The sequence below is a fragment of the Barbus barbus genome (assembly GCF_936440315.1).
Source record: "Barbus barbus genome assembly, chromosome: 30".
NCBI classification, from domain to species: Eukaryota; Metazoa; Chordata; class Actinopteri; order Cypriniformes; family Cyprinidae; genus Barbus; species Barbus barbus.
Genome location: NC_136758.1, coordinates 13,979,952 through 13,999,393, shown reverse-complemented (window position 1 = coordinate 13,999,393; position 19,442 = coordinate 13,979,952). Strand labels below are relative to the sequence as shown.

Below are 19,442 nucleotides of genomic sequence, written 5' to 3'. Positions count from 1 at the left end.
AAAATGATTATGCTGAGACAAATCCTCTCACATATCAGAACGGGAGATTTGTTTATCTCCGTGGATTATCCCCGCTACAGGCGTTTCCTGAGATTTGCATTCGAGTGGATAGCGTACCAATTCACAGTCCTGCCCTTCGGCTTATGTCTGGCCCCTCGTACGTTTACGAAATGCATGGACGCTGCTCTCTCTCCTCCGAAGCAGAGCGGAATCTTGACGACTGGCTAGTCTTAGCCCAATCAGAGAGCACGCTGCTCAGCGACAAACTCAGACTCCTCACTCATATTCAGAGCTTAGGGCTGACTGTAAATATGCAAAAGAGCATGCTGGTACCAAGCCAGAGCATCTCCTTTTTAGGAGTGGAACTGAACTCGATCAATATGCGAGCGCGTCTGTCGGAGGAGCGCTCACAAAAACTGATCAGCTCTCTTGTAGTCTTCAAATTAAAGCTAAAATGCTTTCAGAGGATGCTCGGCCAAATGGCTGCTGCCTCGACAGTGTGCAGATGGCAGATGGTGTGCAGATGGCAGACCAGCCTTCGGGACATGGTCAGAAACGGAGAAGTCATGGCACATAAACTGTCTGGAGCTCCGTGCTGTACACCTAGCGCTCGAGTGCTTTCTCCCAGACATTCTTCAAAGTCACATTCTCATCAGGACGGACAGCATGACAGTGGTAGCGTTTATAAATCACCAAAGCGGTGTGAACTCTCGGCCACTGCTGCGGCTGACTAGAGACCTCCTTCTGTGGGCAGATCGACACCTCCTCTCCATCCGGGCAGTACATGTCCCTGGACGCCTGAACTACGGCGCGGATTTACTGTCGAGGGGCAGGGTAATCCACGGGGAGTGGAGATTACACCCTCTGACAGATCAAATTGTTTGGAGTGTATTTGGCAGGGCGGAGGTGGACCTCTTTGCATGAGCGGAGAACACTCACTGCCCACTGTTTTATTCACTGACACACTCTCCCCTGGGAGTGGATGCACTAGCTCACAGCTGGCCGAAAGTACGCAAGTATGCCTTTCCTCCAGTGAAACTTCTGCCTCGCGTGCTTTGCAAAATCAGAGAGGAAAAGGAATCTGTTCTGTTAGTGGCACCAAAATGGCCCAATCAGCCGTGGTTCCCAGAAGTAGTGGAGATGCTGGTAGCCCCCCCGTGGACTATCCCACTGAAGAGTGACCTCCTCTCTCAAGCACAAGGAACGATATGGCACCCAAATCCGGAGTCATGGAGCCTTCATGTCTGGCCGCTTGACGGAGCTTGCAAGTAACAGATGCACTTCCTCAGCGCGTGTTGAACACTATCTCTGAGGCTAGGGCTCCTTCCACGAGGTGTCTTTACGCACATAAATGGAAAACTTTTTCAAGTTGGTGCGTATTGCAGGGCGAAGACCCAATCAACTGCCCAATACTAATAGTTCTTGCCTTCCTCCAAGAGCGATTTGATAGTGGTCGTACGCCATCCACATTCAAAGTGTATGTGGCCGCTATAGCAGCCTTTCACGCGCACGTCAAAAATCGCCTGATCGGCAGAAATTACCTGATCATACGTTTTTTGAAAGGAGCAAAATGGCTGAATCCCCCTCGCCCTTCTACTCTACCAACTTGGGACTTGGCGCTTCTGCTTGACGCTCTCATGGGACCCCTGTTCGAGCCCATACAATCAGCGAGCGCTCTCTCTCAAGACAGCGCTCCTGCTTGCGCTGGCCTCTGTTAAGCAAGTTGGAGACCTGCAGGCGCTTTCAATTGACCACTCGTGTATTGAATTCTGGCCAGGTGATTGTAGACTCACCTTGAAGCCTAGAAAAGGTTATGTGCCTAAAGTGCTTTAGACTCCATTTAAAGCGCAGGTCATAACACTATTTGCTTTCCAACCCGAAACACCGACCGGGACAGAGCCGCTTAATACACTGCTGAGCCCTGTACGTGCGGTGCGCACTTATATCAAGTGCTCTAGACAGTTCAGACTCTCGGAGCAGCTATTTGTATGTTTTGGTGGATGCACAAAAGGACTGCCTGTGTCCAAGCAAAGGCTCTCACAATGGATCGTTGACACAATTGCTTTGGCTTACAGCTCTAAGGGCGCGGGATGTCCGATAGGGTTCGGGCCCACTCAACCTGGGCCTGGGAAAATGGCATGTCTACTCAGGACATTTGTATGGCGACAGGCTGGTCATCACCCAGCACTTTCGCAAGGTTTTATAACCTAGATGTGTCGTCGCTTGCCTCGCACGCGCCTACTCAGCCTCAGCTATGATCTGAGATGTGTATCAGTGGTTTCGACTAGGTCGTATACACCCTGCATTGACGCACCACCAATTCAATGCTGTCCCTAACAGTTTATCACAATAGTTCACCACGTCTTTTAGGACTTGATCACCATCATACTCTGCTTATGGAGCACCGCTACGGCCGTGCATCATAACACATGATTTCATTGAAATTAAACAATTTCAACTAATCTATATGTGAAAGCGCCGAAGCCTCCGCCATTTCACATTCTCTGTTTCACCGGAGTTAACTTCGCCCCTGGTGCGACGCGACATCATCTAGTTGCCGCACTCCCCCTGACTTTTACATGGTTTCGTCTAGGTCCTGGAGACCTGAGCTGTGTTTACTAAGAGCGCCAATATCATTGCCGCTCTCATTATGGCTCCAGATGTGAAACTTGACATACTTAGTCGAGCCAGGCTCCATCACTGTGACATGGCGGGATTTTGTACGTTTCCATAGCAATGTAGAAGTGACCGAATTGAAGGGGAACGCTCTCGGTTACTTCCGTAACCTCGGTTCCTCGAAATGAGGGAACAAGACATTGCTCTTATTGCCGTGTCACCGAGCTCAGGATCTTAGAATGCAAGTTGCTTCAGTCAAAAATTCTGAATGGATGACGTACAAGCACTGCCTTATATAGAGTGAGATTTCCACTCATTTTTCACGGACTTGAACGCCATTGGCCAGTTTCACTGGCGTGATTCAATAAGGCTTCAGTAGTATTCGAGGAAAATGTATTTCCCATAGCAATGTCTCGTTCCCTCATTTCGGGGAACCGAGGTTATGGAAGTAACCTAGAGCGTTTCCCAATGGCACTCCCAGAAATGCAGCTTGAAACAGCCCTCGGGTTGCTACGTCACAAACCAATAACGTCAAGGGATCGATTCCTATCACTAGCATGCAAAATATACCGATACCAGCACAAAACCAAACATAAATTAGAGCAAAAACACCCATGAAGCCGTGATTTAATGTGAATTTAGAATCGCTAACTTGCATTATAACCCGCGGCAACAGTGTAAAAGTAACCTGGAGTCAGACCCCTTCTGCATCGGCGTCTGCACTTCACACGTGTTGCTCGCGGGCACGAATTAAGAATCACAAACGGCTGCATTCAGTCTTAATGGCATTTTGAGGGCACAACATCGTCAAGTAAGTAGCTTTAACGAATGTTACAATATTCACTGTAGTTGTCCGCAAGTAAAAACTTATCAGTCATTGGGCTAACCGTGGATCAGGAGGCGCAGGATGGTGCGACTGAGTGGAGGCGGGGCTAATTTGAATATTCATAGAACAGTGTATAGTAAATGAGGCAAAGGTGTCTAGTTACATTCAAGCTCTTTTAAGGCATGTGAAAATTATTGTCACAAGAAAAAACATTTAAATATGTAATTTTGATGATCAAAGATAAGTTTTAATGGATAAAATATTTGACTACAGGGGGACTTTAAATGAGTGTAGAGAGTACATACAGTACAATAGGTGGCGATATAAGCTTCCGTTGGTCCTCAGACTTTGAAACATTGAGGAGAAGAAACAGTAGGAAGTGTTTCGCTCCTTGGGTTTAATGGTACCTTCCTTGGGAAGATTACCGGTAAATGTCATTACATCTTTTCTTACAAACTTTCTCCGCTCACAAACACTCAAAAGAATATCGTCTGTCGGTAAGAAATGCAATGAAGTCATTCAAATGTCACAGCCGCGTTAAGCTTTGAACTTTGTGTTTAAAGTCGTAGGTAGATTTAATGAATGGCCATTATACGGATTTACTAGTGATAATATTGAAGACCTTCACAATTTAGACATGTCAATAAGAAATTATCCAGTGACAAGCTTTGATTCTAGATAATACAAATTTGTCAGTGATACTTGTATGTAAATTTCCTGTACTTTGCTCTATTCTATTCTATTCTATTCTATTCTATTCTATTCTATTCTATTCTATTCTGTACTATTCTATTCTGTTCTATTCTATTCTACTGTTTTGTATGCATAACAATGTTCAAACTCAACTCCAATGTTCAGTGTATTGTCCGTACTTGCTGATACTTCTGCTATTCTATTCTATTCTATTCTATTCTATTCTATTCTATTCTATTCTATTCTATATTGCTGTTTCTGTGTGCATGTTGAGCCTGAACTGAATGATCTGAACAAAGGACTTAACAAGATAACAGACTCTAAATTCCAATGTTCAGTGTGTCGAAAGCTGTCATTTTGGCATTAGGTGTCAGAGGTTGGCTTTCATCACAAAGCAGTTCTGCTGTCTTTTTGAGAACTGATTGCAGGGATTCTGGGACATAGTTCTGCAGCTTGTGACCATAATCAATAAAGGCTGATTAGACATTTTTTTGCTGATTCAACGTTTTGCTGTGCATTTATTCAGCAACTTGTAGTTGCAGTCTTAATTATAGCATTTATCTTTACAGTGAAAATTGCTTTAATATATATATATTATAATATGATATATTACCTTAATGCCTTCCCTTTTGGCATTATTGGTTAGTTGTATTGTGATTGGTTTTATCTAATATAATCAGTCGCTTTTGTCTGGGTTCTTTATTTAGGCCCAGAACTGTGTGGAGCTGATCCGGTTGATGTGATGTGCAGTCCAGGATCGGGGTGGCCGGCAGAGGACGCCTCTGTAGAGTATGTGTACTGCCGAGGAGCAATCACAGAGCTGCTTAAATATGGGCCAACAGACCTGCATGCTGCCAGCAAAAGCCCCAATCCTCCCAAAATGCTCATCCTTATCATTCCAGGTAGGATGCGTCAAGTTTTCCACTTGTCAAAAAGTCTAAATATACAATATTGTATTATAGTTAGATTTCAAAATATATTATTATTAGGATAAACAGTTCAGACATTCCTTTACGTTTTAATAAAATAGAATTGTTATTGTATTCTAAAATAAGTAAATATTTCTGAATCACTGGCTCATTTAATTAGTTAAAAAATGTGGATTCATTCGGTAACGAACAGTAACAATGCTGTGTGTAGCTCAGACAGGCATAACAGTTCTGCTGTGGCTTTGTTTGGTACTGTTTTCATTGGTGAAACTGAACAAAACAGGCAATACTGACAATATTGTGTCCAAAATGTAACACAATATTAACTTCTTTTTTTTATTGAACTGATGAATAAAATTATCGTGTAATATCGTGTGATATTGCTAAACGGTATCACATGATTTAAAACAAAACCCCACAGGGACATTTTTTGCCCTCATATCTTAAATTTTAGGACATTGTGCAGTGAGTCATCCTGCATCATGTTCATGAGCAACCGGTCTAGGCTGGGGCAGATGCATTAAATGCCTCAATTTTAGCCCTTTTTTCCATAATTAATCTCGCCCAATTAACCTGTTAAATCGTCAGCCCTAATTATAATACATTTTATATTTTAAAATAGTGCTTTGTATGATATCTTATATTTTTATATTACAAATTGTATTTTGTTTAGCTCCTCTTAATTAGTACATGCTAGTCCAGGACTTGTGTTTCTGACTCAACATTTCAACTCAATTATTCAACAATGCCAAAAATTCATGTAAAAATACATATTTGACCCTCAAAGTTTTTAATATATATTACACAATGACATATATTATATTATATTATATACATTTGAGACAGCCCAAAATATCCAACTTGGGTATTGCTATGTACACTGCCTGTTTTATTTTTTATTTTACAGTTTCTATATATATTGTTTTTGAAAGTTACATTTTGAATGTCAGGCATTGTTTGCATGAACTTTAAATCTTTTTAAATTTTGCTCAGCTTCAAAGCCTATGACTTCACTTCCATAATTAAGACCAAGCACCAAATAAACCTGTCTTAAGGCGAAATGCATATCATAGACTGAGCTGTGTTAGGTTTTGGTTTCCAAGGCATGAATAAACATAACTAATGGAACTAGCCAAATTTGTGTAGCAGTGATTGGTACACAGGTGGGTGAGTGCGTCACAGTTATCTGAAGCATGGGACATAACACCGTCCAACAGATGCAAGGGATATGAGGAAAAGTTCAGCGCAGTCGGGACTCTTACCTTTTTTACACTTGGCCCTGGGTCAAGAGGAAAACCCCAGTGGAAAATGGCTCTACGGGCCACCACTCTTTCCCTGACAGCAGCTTCTAGCACATTGACTTCATGGAAAAGCTGTGTAGCTCAGTATGTTTCAGCTGTGTTTATCTGTATGAATCTGTTGGAGTAAAGTGGACAAGTTATATGGACCAATTTTATGCTGATTTAATTATGCTTTTTTTGAAGATTGACCGGTCCAGTCCTATTTATTGTAATGGCATGGAAAGAACAACCAGTAAAATGTTTAAATATATTCTTTAGTGATCCACGAAAGAACGAAAGTCATACAGGTTTGGAATGACATGACGGTGAGAAAAGGACAGAATTAGGCTCAATTGCAGTTGAACTGAACAAGAGACCCTCAAAAAATGTCTGTGGCATGAAACTTCACATCTCTATCATCTCTTTTGATTTTTACAGTTACTGTTTTCCACAGATATAGCTGTTTATGAATGTTCATAACAAAGACAGCTTAGTTTTGCTGAAAGCCATCATGTCCAGGCAGTCGGCATGTGTTCATAGCACGTTTTTTATAGATATCTTCTTAAAGCAGTTTAGCTGTCAGTGAAGCGTCTTATATTAAGCGTCAAAATCTCATCTTCCAGTTCCTCTTTGTTTATCCATCTCCAAAAATAGAAAGATGGCAATGTCTCTTTATTCTCATTTTTGAACGATTTATACTATCATTCAAAAGTTTGGGGTTGGTAAAAAAAAAAAAACTTATGCTTTTATTACAATTTAAAATGACTGTTTTCTTTTTGAATATATTTAAACATGTCATTTATTCCTGTGATGCAAAGCTGAATTTTCAGCAGCCATTACTCCAGTTTTCAGTGTCACATGATCTTTAAGAAATCATTCTAATATGCTGATTTGCTGCTTAAGAGACATTTCTTATTATTATCCATGTTTAAAACGGCTGTGCTACTTAATATTTTTGTGGAAACTGTGAAACTTTTTTTTCAGGATTCTTTGAAAAATACCCCAAAAGAACAGCATTTATTTTAATAAAAATTGTTGTAACATTTAATGAACGTCTTTATAAATATCTTTACTGTGAGTTTTGATCAATTGAATGTCCTTGCTGAATAAAAGTACTAATTTATTTATTTTAACCAAAAATAAAAGTACTGACCAGTCTTATTTTAAATGACGGTGTACATAGCACTTTTTAAATTCCTGACATAAGCTATTGAAAAACGAGAAACCCCAACTGCAGATGTCCTGCAGAGAGAGCACGGTCAAACTGATGACCTTAAAGAGAGCCGCTTTTCACCAGGCTCTGAATGTCACTGAGCATTGTGCTCAATAGACTCTTTATGGGAAATGGAGAGCCCATACGCCGACACTGTTGTTGTAGAACCTGTGCCCTTTTCTCCAGAGATAACGGCAGTAATCTCTGCAGTCTGGCCCGAGGCTGCCTTGGCTCTTATATCCGCCAGGGCAGGCACAGGTGCTACAGTTTTAATGGGTTCACGCTGTAAGAATGAGGAACGGTGTTGTATTATTGAAACGAGCACAGCGACTGAAGAAAGTAGAAGGATACAAACACAAAAAAATAATGGTAGACTTTTTTTTACATTATATAGTCTTATTACTCCAGCTTAGTGGAAGTGATACCAAATTGAACCTTTTTATTGCATGGTTTAACAAAGCAATCATGCTTTTTACCAGAAAGATCTGGATTTATTAATGATTGTAGTTAGTATTGTTCAAAATACAAATTGTTTATTGTCTTTTTATGTATTTAAGGCATATATCTCCCAAAAAGAGCAATTTCCAATTGAGTCCCGTTAGAAACAGGCATACTGAGGTTTGTGTGCGATGCATAAATGATAAATCACCTCAGTTTATGTAGCATGCTAACCGTGTTAACTGACTGAACCACTGGATGGCAGCAGGTTTGCTGTGTTATTGCTGATTTTGTATGTCCCCTGCCGAGTATGAAGTGTTTCATGTTGTTTCCTATTTTGAAAGCTTTACAGTGGAAATTTAATCGTACATAATTAGCCAGTTAGCATGAATTATTTTAGCAGTCAGTTTAACAATTAATTTTTGTTGTTTTATAGGAACTATTAGAAATCTTTCTTTTAGAGAGCTTTTAGACCACTTTCTGAGGGATCTTTAAACTGTTATCTACATGTTGTTCATATTTCATCTGTATCAAATGTTTTTTAGATGCTGTATGTTTTTATCTAAATGTCCCACTGTCGATAACAAATTGTCATGTTTTCAGCTAAAGTACAACAGACTTAAAGGTGATCTTGTCTGAAGAATGTATAATGATTTATAAATATAAGGAAGGATATTTTATATATTAAATTGTAAAAGAAAATTGTTCAGCCTCTTATTTTAAAAGAAGAAAAATTGCTTATGATAAGTCCTATTTAGAGCACAGAGATGTTCAATGGGTCAGGGATAGCTATCCAGATGGTTTAGATTTATAGGAACCTGCTGTGCAAAGCACTCTGCTTGTCCCACCAGCTGCATCCAATAGCCCACAGTATCACATTGTTTGATAATTCATAATAATCTTACAAAGATTCCTCTTTCCTTTGCCATCTTTAGACAGTATGTTAGTTTCCACTTGAGGATGAGGCACATTGTATTCACAGAGTTAATCAGTGTGAACTTTACTCTAGCTTATGTTCCTAATAACATGGCCTTTTTTATCACCAAAAGTTTCCAAGGGGTTTCCCTCTCTTTTTGGATATGGAAACTAATATTTATGTCAGTTGTCATGGCTCATGCATGGAAGAACTCCACTCCAGCCAACTCTGCTGACCACCTTGCAACTATATAAAATTATATGAACGTTCTGCAATTATGATTCTCTTGCTAGCATTTGATGAGCAGGTGGATCAGGAGTTACGATGGGCTTGCCAAGGAGGTTATTATTTTTGCTTTTTCATGCATTTCTGGGATTTCTGGCATAATGCTTTTAGGAATGTTACCCGGAGGTTGTATTTGATTGCCAGTCCAGCAATGACCTTTTACCCTCCCCTCTAGTCTTGCATAGCAAGTCCTTAACTCTTTATTATTTTAAGAGATTTAGAATGTAATAAATTGTTGATTTGGTCCTCAAGAAACATTTCTTATTATTTACAATGTTAAAAAGAGTGCTACTTAAAATTTTTGTGGAAACCTTTATAATTTTTTCAGAGCCCTTTGATTGATAGAAATTTCAAAAGAACTGGTTATTTGAAATAGATTTTTGTAGATTTTGTGAGTTTACTGTCACTTTTGATCAGTTTAATGTGGGCTTGCTGAATAAAAGTGTTTTTTTCATAAAACAAATGACTGACCACAAAAGTTTGAATGATAGTGTTTATTGCCCATTTATAATAGAAGCTGTAAGATGGGTTCTTTCTTAAAGGTGGGGTAAGCGATTTCTGGTAGCCAGTGTTGACATTTGAAATCACCTAAACAAACACGCCCCTACCCCAAAAGGGCCTCGCCCCTATTTTGATAGCTCCGCCCCATACATACGTACGACAACGATTAGTTCTGTGAAACAAAGCAAAATCAGTGATGCTGTCTACTCTGGATGCCGCGCCGCGACATCTACATCTACGCTTGGCTACAAGTTTGTTTTGGTACTCGGCCCTGACTCGTTTTCTAAAGCGTTTTTAAAAAAATGCATACCTTACCTTTAAGTCTAGTGTCTGATGTTGTTCTAAACAGCCTCACAATCACAAATGCACAAATGTGTGTAAATGCTATTTATTAGTGTGCTTGACATATTTAAATATTTTATGAAACATGCTTGTATTAACTTAGAGTTTTTGTGCTGTTTCCCTTATTTGTTTGAAAAGTATTCGTAACCTCAGACAATACGGTAAGGCACATTTATTGTGCCAATTGAGTTTAAACTGATTGATTCGTAAATTGTTCCTCATCCATCCAAACTTTTCCACCTCCTGAGGTTGACAACTCCCCTACTGCCTTTTATCCTGGATTACAATACCTCTTGAATAGATTGAAACAACCCTCAGAGGGCAATCTGTCAGGAGATCTGGCTATAGTCACCCTTGTGTCTGCATGTTTGCCAGAGTCAATAAGCATTTTCACTTGTTCCTCTCTCTCTGCAGACTGGATCAGCTTTATGGCATGTTGGAGCTAATAAGTTAAAGACAACTTCACACACTGTCTGCATGAACAAATTCCAGCACTTGCTAATGCCTTCCTTACGGCAGGTCTCCTTAACCTGTTTAACTCCATTCCTGATTTTGTCTACACTTTAATGCTATTAAATGGTGGTGTCTGTTGACAGACCTTTTCTGTGAAAGATTAAACACTAAAATGTTCTGTTTTATGCAGGGTTATTATAGTTAACTAAAACCATTAAAAAACTTTTGTTCCTTAAAATAAAATAAACTTCAACTGAAATAAAATGAAAAAACAACAACAACAACATATTTTATTTATTATAGGTTGTTGCCAAAAGCAATATTTCTAATTTTTATTTTAACTTGATCTAAAATAAATAAAATTCATAAAATAAAAAAACATTAAAACAGCTAATAAAAATGCCAAAAGCAGAAAATAAAACTACTAAAACTTTAACTAAAATTAAAATGAAAACAGAATATATATATATTAGTAGGATAGTAGTATAGTAGTATCGCAATGATACTAAAATAACACTGGTTTACATTCACAAACTAAACCAGAAGGAGACTCTTTATTTGAGTGCCAAGTTCCTCAATATTTTCAACTCAGTATTTTATTTTTTGATATCCGCTAGGGTCCTACATCACTGCTGGTGTTTATGCACTGATTTAGTGGCTTCCTTCGTGTGTATTTATGAATCGATTTCGTTGGTAAGCAAGCAGAATGGGGTGTGTGTGTGTGTGTGTGTGCGTGTACATGCGTGGGTGTGCATGCGTGTGCGCATGTGTGTGTTTGTGACAGAGGGAGAGACAAAGTGAGAGTGCGTCCTGCACCTGCAGGGCTACGTCAGTGGTGTGGTAGCCCAGGCAGCCTTGGGGTCAGAGACGGCAGGCAGGGTATCTGTTTAATGTCCCGGTGAGCAGCCCTGAATTTATGAACTTAGGGAGAGGGGGAAATGATAACGTGTGGGAGAGGAGAGGATAGCTCATGCTTCTGTCGTCTTTTTCTGGTAGGAATGCCTCCTTTGCATTCTTTCTCCCCACACAGAGGCAAACGCTAGTTCGGTCTCACTATTAGCTCTGTGATGTCCATATAGCGAGGCTGTTACAATTTGAACACAGGGACGGAACAGACACAATTACCAAGGGGAGGTGATCTAATATTTCCCTGGTGTACTAATAAACACACAAATACTTACTGTTATAAATATGTAACAACTACCTTACTATTACCCTAACTATTAATAAGCAACAAATTAGGAATTTTTTGAGGAAAAAGTCATAGTTAATGGTTTGTTAAAAGCGAGAATTGGACCTTAAAATAAGTCATAAGTCAAACTATTCATTGTCCAAACATGGTGCAACACAACAAAGTATTAAAGTGATCAGTTTAAGGTCACCCAAAATTGAATATTCTGTCATCATTTACCCACCACGTATGACTTTCTTCTGTGAAACAAAAATGGGAGTTATTTATAATGACATTTCCAAGCTCCACATAATGAAAATGAATGGTGATCATGGCAGTCAAGAAAGACTTTCAGTGAATAACCAAAATATTGGTCCGATACTCATGGTGCCTTATTTGGTAGGGATGCACAATATATTTGTACAATATGCGTTATCAGCTGCTATTAGATTTTTAATTTGCTATTTATTTATTTATTGGTATCAGTTTATTATTAAATTTATTTCGAACAAAACAATATATATATATATATATATATATATATATATATTTCAGATATTAGTGCATCCCTAATGAGAGTAATATGTTTAAATTTAAATTTCAGTCTCTGCCTCACACAAGCTGTATTAGCTGTTTCAGAATGAATAAGTTATATGGACTGTTTTTACAATACATCCCTTGTGGAGCTTCACAGCTCCTGGTCTCCATGCACTTTCAGTGTATGGAAGAAAGAAAGTCATACGGGTCTGGAACGACATGAGGGTGAGTAAATGATGACAAGATTTTCCCTTGAATTTCAGTTTCTGTTCTTCACAGCTGCATCATGTCAAGAAACAAGGCATTTTGTTGGTTGCTTGGTTTCTCTGAGCAGAGTAATCATGGCCACAGTGAAATCTCATTGGACCAGCAATGCATCCCACATAGGGAAAATTCGTCTGATTGTCTGTGGTTTTATTGCTTTCAGTTTTGTGCAGCATTTTCACCTACGATGTGGACAGAAAAATTGGAAAGCGGGTGAAATTATCAGCTAGATCAAGGGTGGAGCAGTGTTTAAAGCTGTAGAGCACTTGTCTCCTCTTCCACCTCCCCTGCCCCTATAGATGAAATCTATCCGTGGGCCCATGTGTGACAGTGCATTCTTTGATTCCATCTGCCTTTAGAGCGAGAGAGCCTGTGACTTTATTGTGGTGACTGGTTGGGAAAAACCTGCCATTTCTAATAACACTGGCTTGAAGCAGTTCGTACTTTGAGCATGTCAAGTTCCATCTGAAAAAGATTTGGGAACCCTCAGCATGAATAAAAACATACAAATGGATTTAATCAGTTTGAAAAGAGCTCGGAAGGGCTGCTGTTGGCCTTCGCTGCTCATATCAGTGGAGCGTATCTCAGCGAACACTGCCCCTGCTGTGAAAACTGGGACGGACAGCGCAGAACTTTACTTAACTAGTCCTGCTTTAACCCTATAAAGCCTTTTGTGTCATACTGTATTTGATGCATACATTTCTAGGCCTCTAAAATATTAACATGATCAAAACTGTTGAAAAACCTGTTGTACACAATCTACTACATTTCTTCTGCCCTCTGATCGGTGGTACATACTTTTTATCTAGTAAAGTGCAATCTAGTGTGAAAACGTCCTAAAACAATCCCCTTCAGGTCATGGTACATATGTCTTTTTTACTTTAAAAGCTAAAGTAATCGTATTAATAACCTTTATATTGTTCTTTTTTAACATTTCAAGATGAACACTTACTGGACTGAGGCAACATGATTATGTATACATTATTTTTTATAAAAATTAAATATGATACAACAAGCTTTTGAAGAACGTTTATTTGTACATCTCTAGTCATCACTGTTTTCTTTGCATTATGTTTTACCCCCTACTTTTGAAATTACAGTGCTTTGATATTTGTAGTGTGCTATACTGTTACAAAAATCTCTTTTGGTTCTCATTACAAGCAAAATTTAATCAAATTTTTTTTTCTTACAAATTTACCTTGTTTCATATTTTTGCTCAGTTTGGTCCCCCGAATAAACCTGAGCTGTATATCCCCTTTATACAGGCCATAAAAACTTGATTTATTAAATAAGATACAAAACAAAAACATGCAATAACATGCATGAGGGCAGTCATGGCCTAATGGTTAGAGAGTCGAACTCGTAATCCAAAGGTTGCGAGTTCGAATCTCAGGTCTGGTAGGAATTGTAGGTGGGGGGAGTAAATGTACAGCGCTCTCTCCACCCTCAATACCACAACTGAGGTGCCCTTGAGCAAGGCACCGAACCCTCAACTGCTCCCCGGGCACCGCAGCATAAAATGGCTGCCCACTGCTCCAGGTGTGTGTTCACGGTGTGTGTGTGTGTGTGTGTGTGCACTTTGGATGGGTAAATGCAGAGCACAAATTCCGAGTATGGGTCAGTATGATATTATATATATATAATTTTTATTTTTATATATTTTTTTTACTTATTTTGTTTAAAGGTTCAATAAACTGTTCCATTCAAAAAAAAGTTTCATCATATGTCAGTATGTCACACTGATCCAGTTATTTATCTAGTTATCTAGTTAGTTATTTATTACTAGTATTAATTTGCATTGTATAGCATATGGGACCATTTAGAGTTTTACGTTACTTTGTAATATCAGAGTATATTGTGTTTTGCATGTTAATATGAATTGGAAATGAAAAAATTAGGTTTACTGTCTAGCCTGGATTCTAGTGCCTTGAAGTTACATTTACGTAACTCACAATAGTCCCAAAATTAGTTTAAATATCTCCTATGATGGGTGATTCTCTTAGCCGACTCAAACATTTTTATTCAAACACTGGTGTGATGCGTTTACGTGTAATCTCACCTCAGAGAAACACACACAACAATTATGATAAAGGAATCGACCTGTGAGGCTGTGGCCCATCGATACTCTTTGGAGCGAGAGAGTGAATTCCCTGTGACCACACAGAGTGCCCATTGTTCTGCACTGAAGGCAGCTGGGTATCAGAGATGCCATTTATCTCCTTATCTCCCCTCACTTGCAGTTAACCTCATCTGTGAAGAGCAGCAGAGCTACGTCAGCAGACCTGGAACAGACATCTGCTCTTGTCTAAACAATGAACACCATGTCTCACAACAATCCTTATATTGAATTGAAAATTTAGCTAAATTAAGTTTTTACCTTTCCACAGGTAACCCAGGTGTGGTGGGCTTCTACAAGACATACATGTGGACCCTGTATCAGACGTTCATCCGGAGATATCCAGTGTGGGCTGTGAGCCATGCCGGACACTGTATGCCTCCAGAAACCTATGATATGATTGAAGGTGGGATATTTTCCTCTTTACATACACTACACAGCCAAAACTACATGTTGACATCTGCTTTCTAATTATTCAGATTTAGCTATTTCAGCTATGTCATTACTAACAGGTGTATAAAATCCAACATACAGTAGCGGTACAGTCCTTCGGAAAGTGACGTGATCACCTGAAGTGGCCAGGGACAGAAGAGCATGTTCAGATGTGAACTATATTACAAATATCTGTCTGCAGATGGTCAAAATAGTTTTTCTTCTCATGAGCTAACATTTAAGCACTTCTTAAAGCTTTTTGTGTTTACATAAATGTCATAGAGAGAATGATCATAGAGTGATCTGCAGAAAAAGTTTGCTGTCCTCTGACTGCGCATGATGTCATTACCAGTGTTATAAATGAGACAGTAGATGGCAGCAGATAATTAAGTGACTTTGGTTATTTAGAGGAATAATTGTTTATAATTTTGTCATTTTTAGATGGTTTCAATATAATATAAATCAGAACACATAAATAAATAAAATTATATACATCATATATATTGATATAAGAACATGAAACATGCAATATTGTGAGAAATAGAAGTGATATTATATTATTTAATAATGGTTGTTAATTATTAAGAATATTTATTATTATTATTAGACTGTTATTAATACATATTATTATTAATAATGAATTGATTTTAAAAAATTAAGTATTGCATTTGGTTATCACTTCTATTTATCACAATATTGCATGTTTCACATTCTTGTATCAATATATATGATGCATATAATTTTATTTATTTATGTGTTCTTATTTATATTTATCCAGCCTTAGTTATCACTAAAGCTCACTTGAGTTTTTTAAGTCCATTAAACAACACACTATATGGTGAAAGACTTGAAAGACTCTGAAACTAATTTATTTAGGACATATTGTACCTTTATACACAAACACTGCCCACAAAGTTCCCGACTGACAGTTTCAAGCACAGCCGTACTCTGTCCTGACTGATATGATGGTTTGTAGTGTCTGTCAGATTATGGGATGCTCCTCCTGGAATCCTTTCACAGAGCGCACAGTAAGGTGGAATGCATTCGGGACTGATGAGAGAGCCAAGCCGTGTCTCCCTTCTTTGCCTGAACCAGTATATGAAAGTCCAGCATGTTCATCTATAAAGCAGCATGGACGTTTTTATTGAGCGCGCTACGTGGGAAAGACATTACCAAGCCCTCACCTGTAATAAGACAAACCACATGCAGATGGCTGGGATCTCCAAAAACAGCATTTCTACTGGCATGCTTGATGGATTGGACAGTCTAGGTGAACGCTGGTCACATCAGGTCTACTGCCCAGACAGACAAGCTTGCACTTCTCAAATTGTGGTGTATTTTCCATTTTCCACCAGATTAGCAGAAATGTCCATAATCAAATCAGTAGATCTGGCAGAACAAAACTTCCTGAAGAGCATCTGAAATTTTCAGCAATCTCGTGGCTCGTTCAGTAGATATTATTTTTTACAGACTGAAGTATCAAACAATTGCTTTTTTATTGTGAACACATGGAGTACTTTTTACCGGAATCACAGTCTTAAAGTATTTAGTGACAGACAGCTGATCTCTGGCTCACACAACAGACGATGACATCCATTGCTGTTCATATCATGTTGTGCAATCACGAGCTGGATGATTAAAAGTCAAAACTCAGCAGCGGATTCAAATGTGCCAAGAGATGACAACAAGCAGCAGGCGTTTGCCAAGCCAGCGCAGATGAAAGAGGGGACGCAATTAAAATTTATATTTCATTTTCCCCAATCTCGCTATTTGAGTGACATTCTTGATTAACATCAATGGCTGCCTTAAGCAGGGCGGTATCAAATACGCTGGGCTTTTCTTTCCACGGCACATTGTCAATGATCCATCCCTCATCATGTTCTGCCATTTGGTTCACAGATGCCCCTGTCCGAGGAAATAGCTGCTTGTGTTGCTTCTCATTGCTGAGGATTTAGTATATCAGGCTGTAATCAACTGAAAACTGCTAAAGAGAGCCTCGAAAGTCATGCAGATTTTTTTTAAATGTTAGATTAAATTAACTATTTAACTGTTCAATGTTTGGATAATTTCTTTCAGTAATTATTTAGATGCTTGCTTTTCGCTTTTGCAGGCTGAAAGGGCAGTGTTGGCTCAACAAGTGGCACAACTTGAGGGCGGGACTATCTGTCTGTTTGCCCAATGGCAAACAGGGGGTGTGTCCAAGAATCTATTATTTTTGCTGATGTTTGTGGAAACTAGTGGGACAGAAATGATCTAATTAATATGTAAATGATTAGTGTTATTAACTTATTATTGTCAACTAAAACTGTTAAATTATTTTGTTGCTTGAAATAAAAATATAATAGAATATATCAAATAAAATAACTAAAACTGATAAAAAATTTAATATGTTACAATGGCAACTAAATGAAATGAGATGAAGAGCTAAAATTACTAAATGCAAAGAAATAAATAATTAAAACTATAATATATATAAATAGTGATTAAAAAAAAACTAATAAAAAATGACTTAAAAATTACATTCATAAAAAACTATGATAGTATTTAAATAATACTAAAATAACACTGGTTTAAATAATTTTTTAATTTAAAATTATTTTTAAAATAAATTTACGTTTAATTACTTTGAAATGCACTATTTAAAAGCATTGATATTTTTATTATTCACTATTATTAGGTTCAAAACAAGCTGATTATGGAATTGGTGGCCTTCCATTTGGTTTTCGTAAGACGATGACGTCACTGACTTGGGCATCAGATCTAGTTTGTGGTTTCTTCTCATGATGACCCTTCAAACAGCTTCAGGTTTTCAAATTCAACTTCCTTGTCCAGAAGTCACTGGTGGCTTTCCATGTGAATGCTGCCCATTGATTTACTGCTGTTCAAAGAGCTCTTGGTCAGCCAGCGGTCAGGAGCAGGCACAGCCATTTGGAACCCACAGAAACCTCATTTCATCCCATCCAGCACAGCCACAGAGAGACTTCATTGAGTTCATTGATGAGATCTTAAACTCTCAACGCCAAACATTTCAGTCCCATTGGCAATATAGGGCTGGTCGTATTTAACGGCATATATTAAGTGATATTACATCCCTGTGTCTTGGAAACATAAACAAAAGCAGGGGGAAATGGTAGTGGGGTAAACATGCCAAATCTCTGTGGAGGGACTGTTCCTGTGGTTGGCGATTCGTGATTGATGCCTTTTGATTACAGTAAAAATATCTGTTAATGCAAACATGGGGAACATTTTGGACTTTGCCAATGTCAATAACCCTGCCCTGGGTCAAGCCGTCTTCCAGACCTACACATCTCATTCATTTTGTCAGAGCGTGTTAAGAGAGCTACTACTCAAAATCTACTTTCCCTTCTCTGATATGACTAAATTACCCTCCATTTATGCCCAGGCTATTAAAACAGGCATAAAAAAGGAATTTCCCTTGTTCTTGTAAGATTGCCTGGGGTATAGTAAAAGGGAAATAGATTGTTCTGAGCGGTTTGGTTGATGTGACCTTTTGTGACCGGTTGTAGTGAGTTTGGGTTTCATGTTTGTCTTGCTGATTGGAGGCATGGCCATTGGTGAGAAGTCTATTGGCCCTTTTAAACATAGCATTTAAAACAAAACTTGTCTAATACCGCTTTGTAATAATTGCTGGTTGGTTGTAACTGTTAATTTTGAATGCTAAAGATGGCCTTTACATTAGTTGTATTCAGGTTGTATTTGGCAGTAGAGGCTGATGTAGATGCATTCTTAAAGGAATAGTTCACCTAAAATAAAAATTTGCTGAAAGTTTACTCACTCTCAGACCATCAGACAAGAGAGTCCAAACAACTGATTAAAACATCACAATAATCCATAAGTAATCCACATTACTCCAGTTCACCAATGAATGTCTTGTGAAGCAGAAAGCTGTGTTTGCAAAAAACAAGTCCATCAATAAAACATTTTAAATTTAAACTGTCGCTTCTGGCCAAATACCAGTCCATAATCCATAATAATGTTTCCTCCAGTGAAAAGTCCATCCCCTGTTGTCTTCTCACATCCAAATCCACCAAAATGTCAGCGTGACGACATATAGCATCGTTGCGCTTTGTATGTCCCAAGCTCGAATCCCGACTTGTGGACTTTATACAATCCCGTCCCCCACTCTCTCTCACGCTTTGCTTCCTGTCTACACACTGTCCTATCATAAGGCAAAAACACCAAAAATATGTCTTTAAATTTTTTTTTAAATCCTCTGACATATTTGTGTTTATTACAAGAACACAGTTTGTCGATTAATTACATTACTTATTTTGAGATGTTTTCATCAGCTGTTTATACCCTCATTCTAATGGCACCCATTCACTGCAGAGGATTCATTGGTGATCGAGAGCAAATGCTACAATTCCCCAAATCTGTTCTGATGAAGAAACAAACTCATCTACATCTTG

General features: G+C 38.5%; 1 protein-coding gene across 2 annotated transcripts in view; it reads left to right on the top strand.

Annotated features, from left to right (window-relative positions):
• The first annotated feature begins 3,785 nt into the window (after positions 1 to 3,785).
• Positions 3,786 to 19,442, top strand: part of LOC306850378 (lipid droplet-associated hydrolase-like) — a 41,973-nt gene continuing 26,316 nt past the window's right edge. Inside the window, exons 1-3 of one of the 2 annotated variants that reach the window (XM_079385979.1) lie at positions 3,786 to 3,939; positions 4,843 to 5,037; positions 14,852 to 14,986. In XM_079385979.1, the coding sequence (XP_079242105.1) occupies positions 3,843 to 3,939; positions 4,843 to 5,037; positions 14,852 to 14,986 (427 nt within the window). In that variant the 5' untranslated portion in view covers positions 3,786 to 3,842. The remainder of the gene's footprint in view (positions 3,940 to 4,842; positions 5,038 to 14,851; positions 14,987 to 19,442) is intronic. The other variant, XM_079385980.1, reaches the window with a different exon arrangement.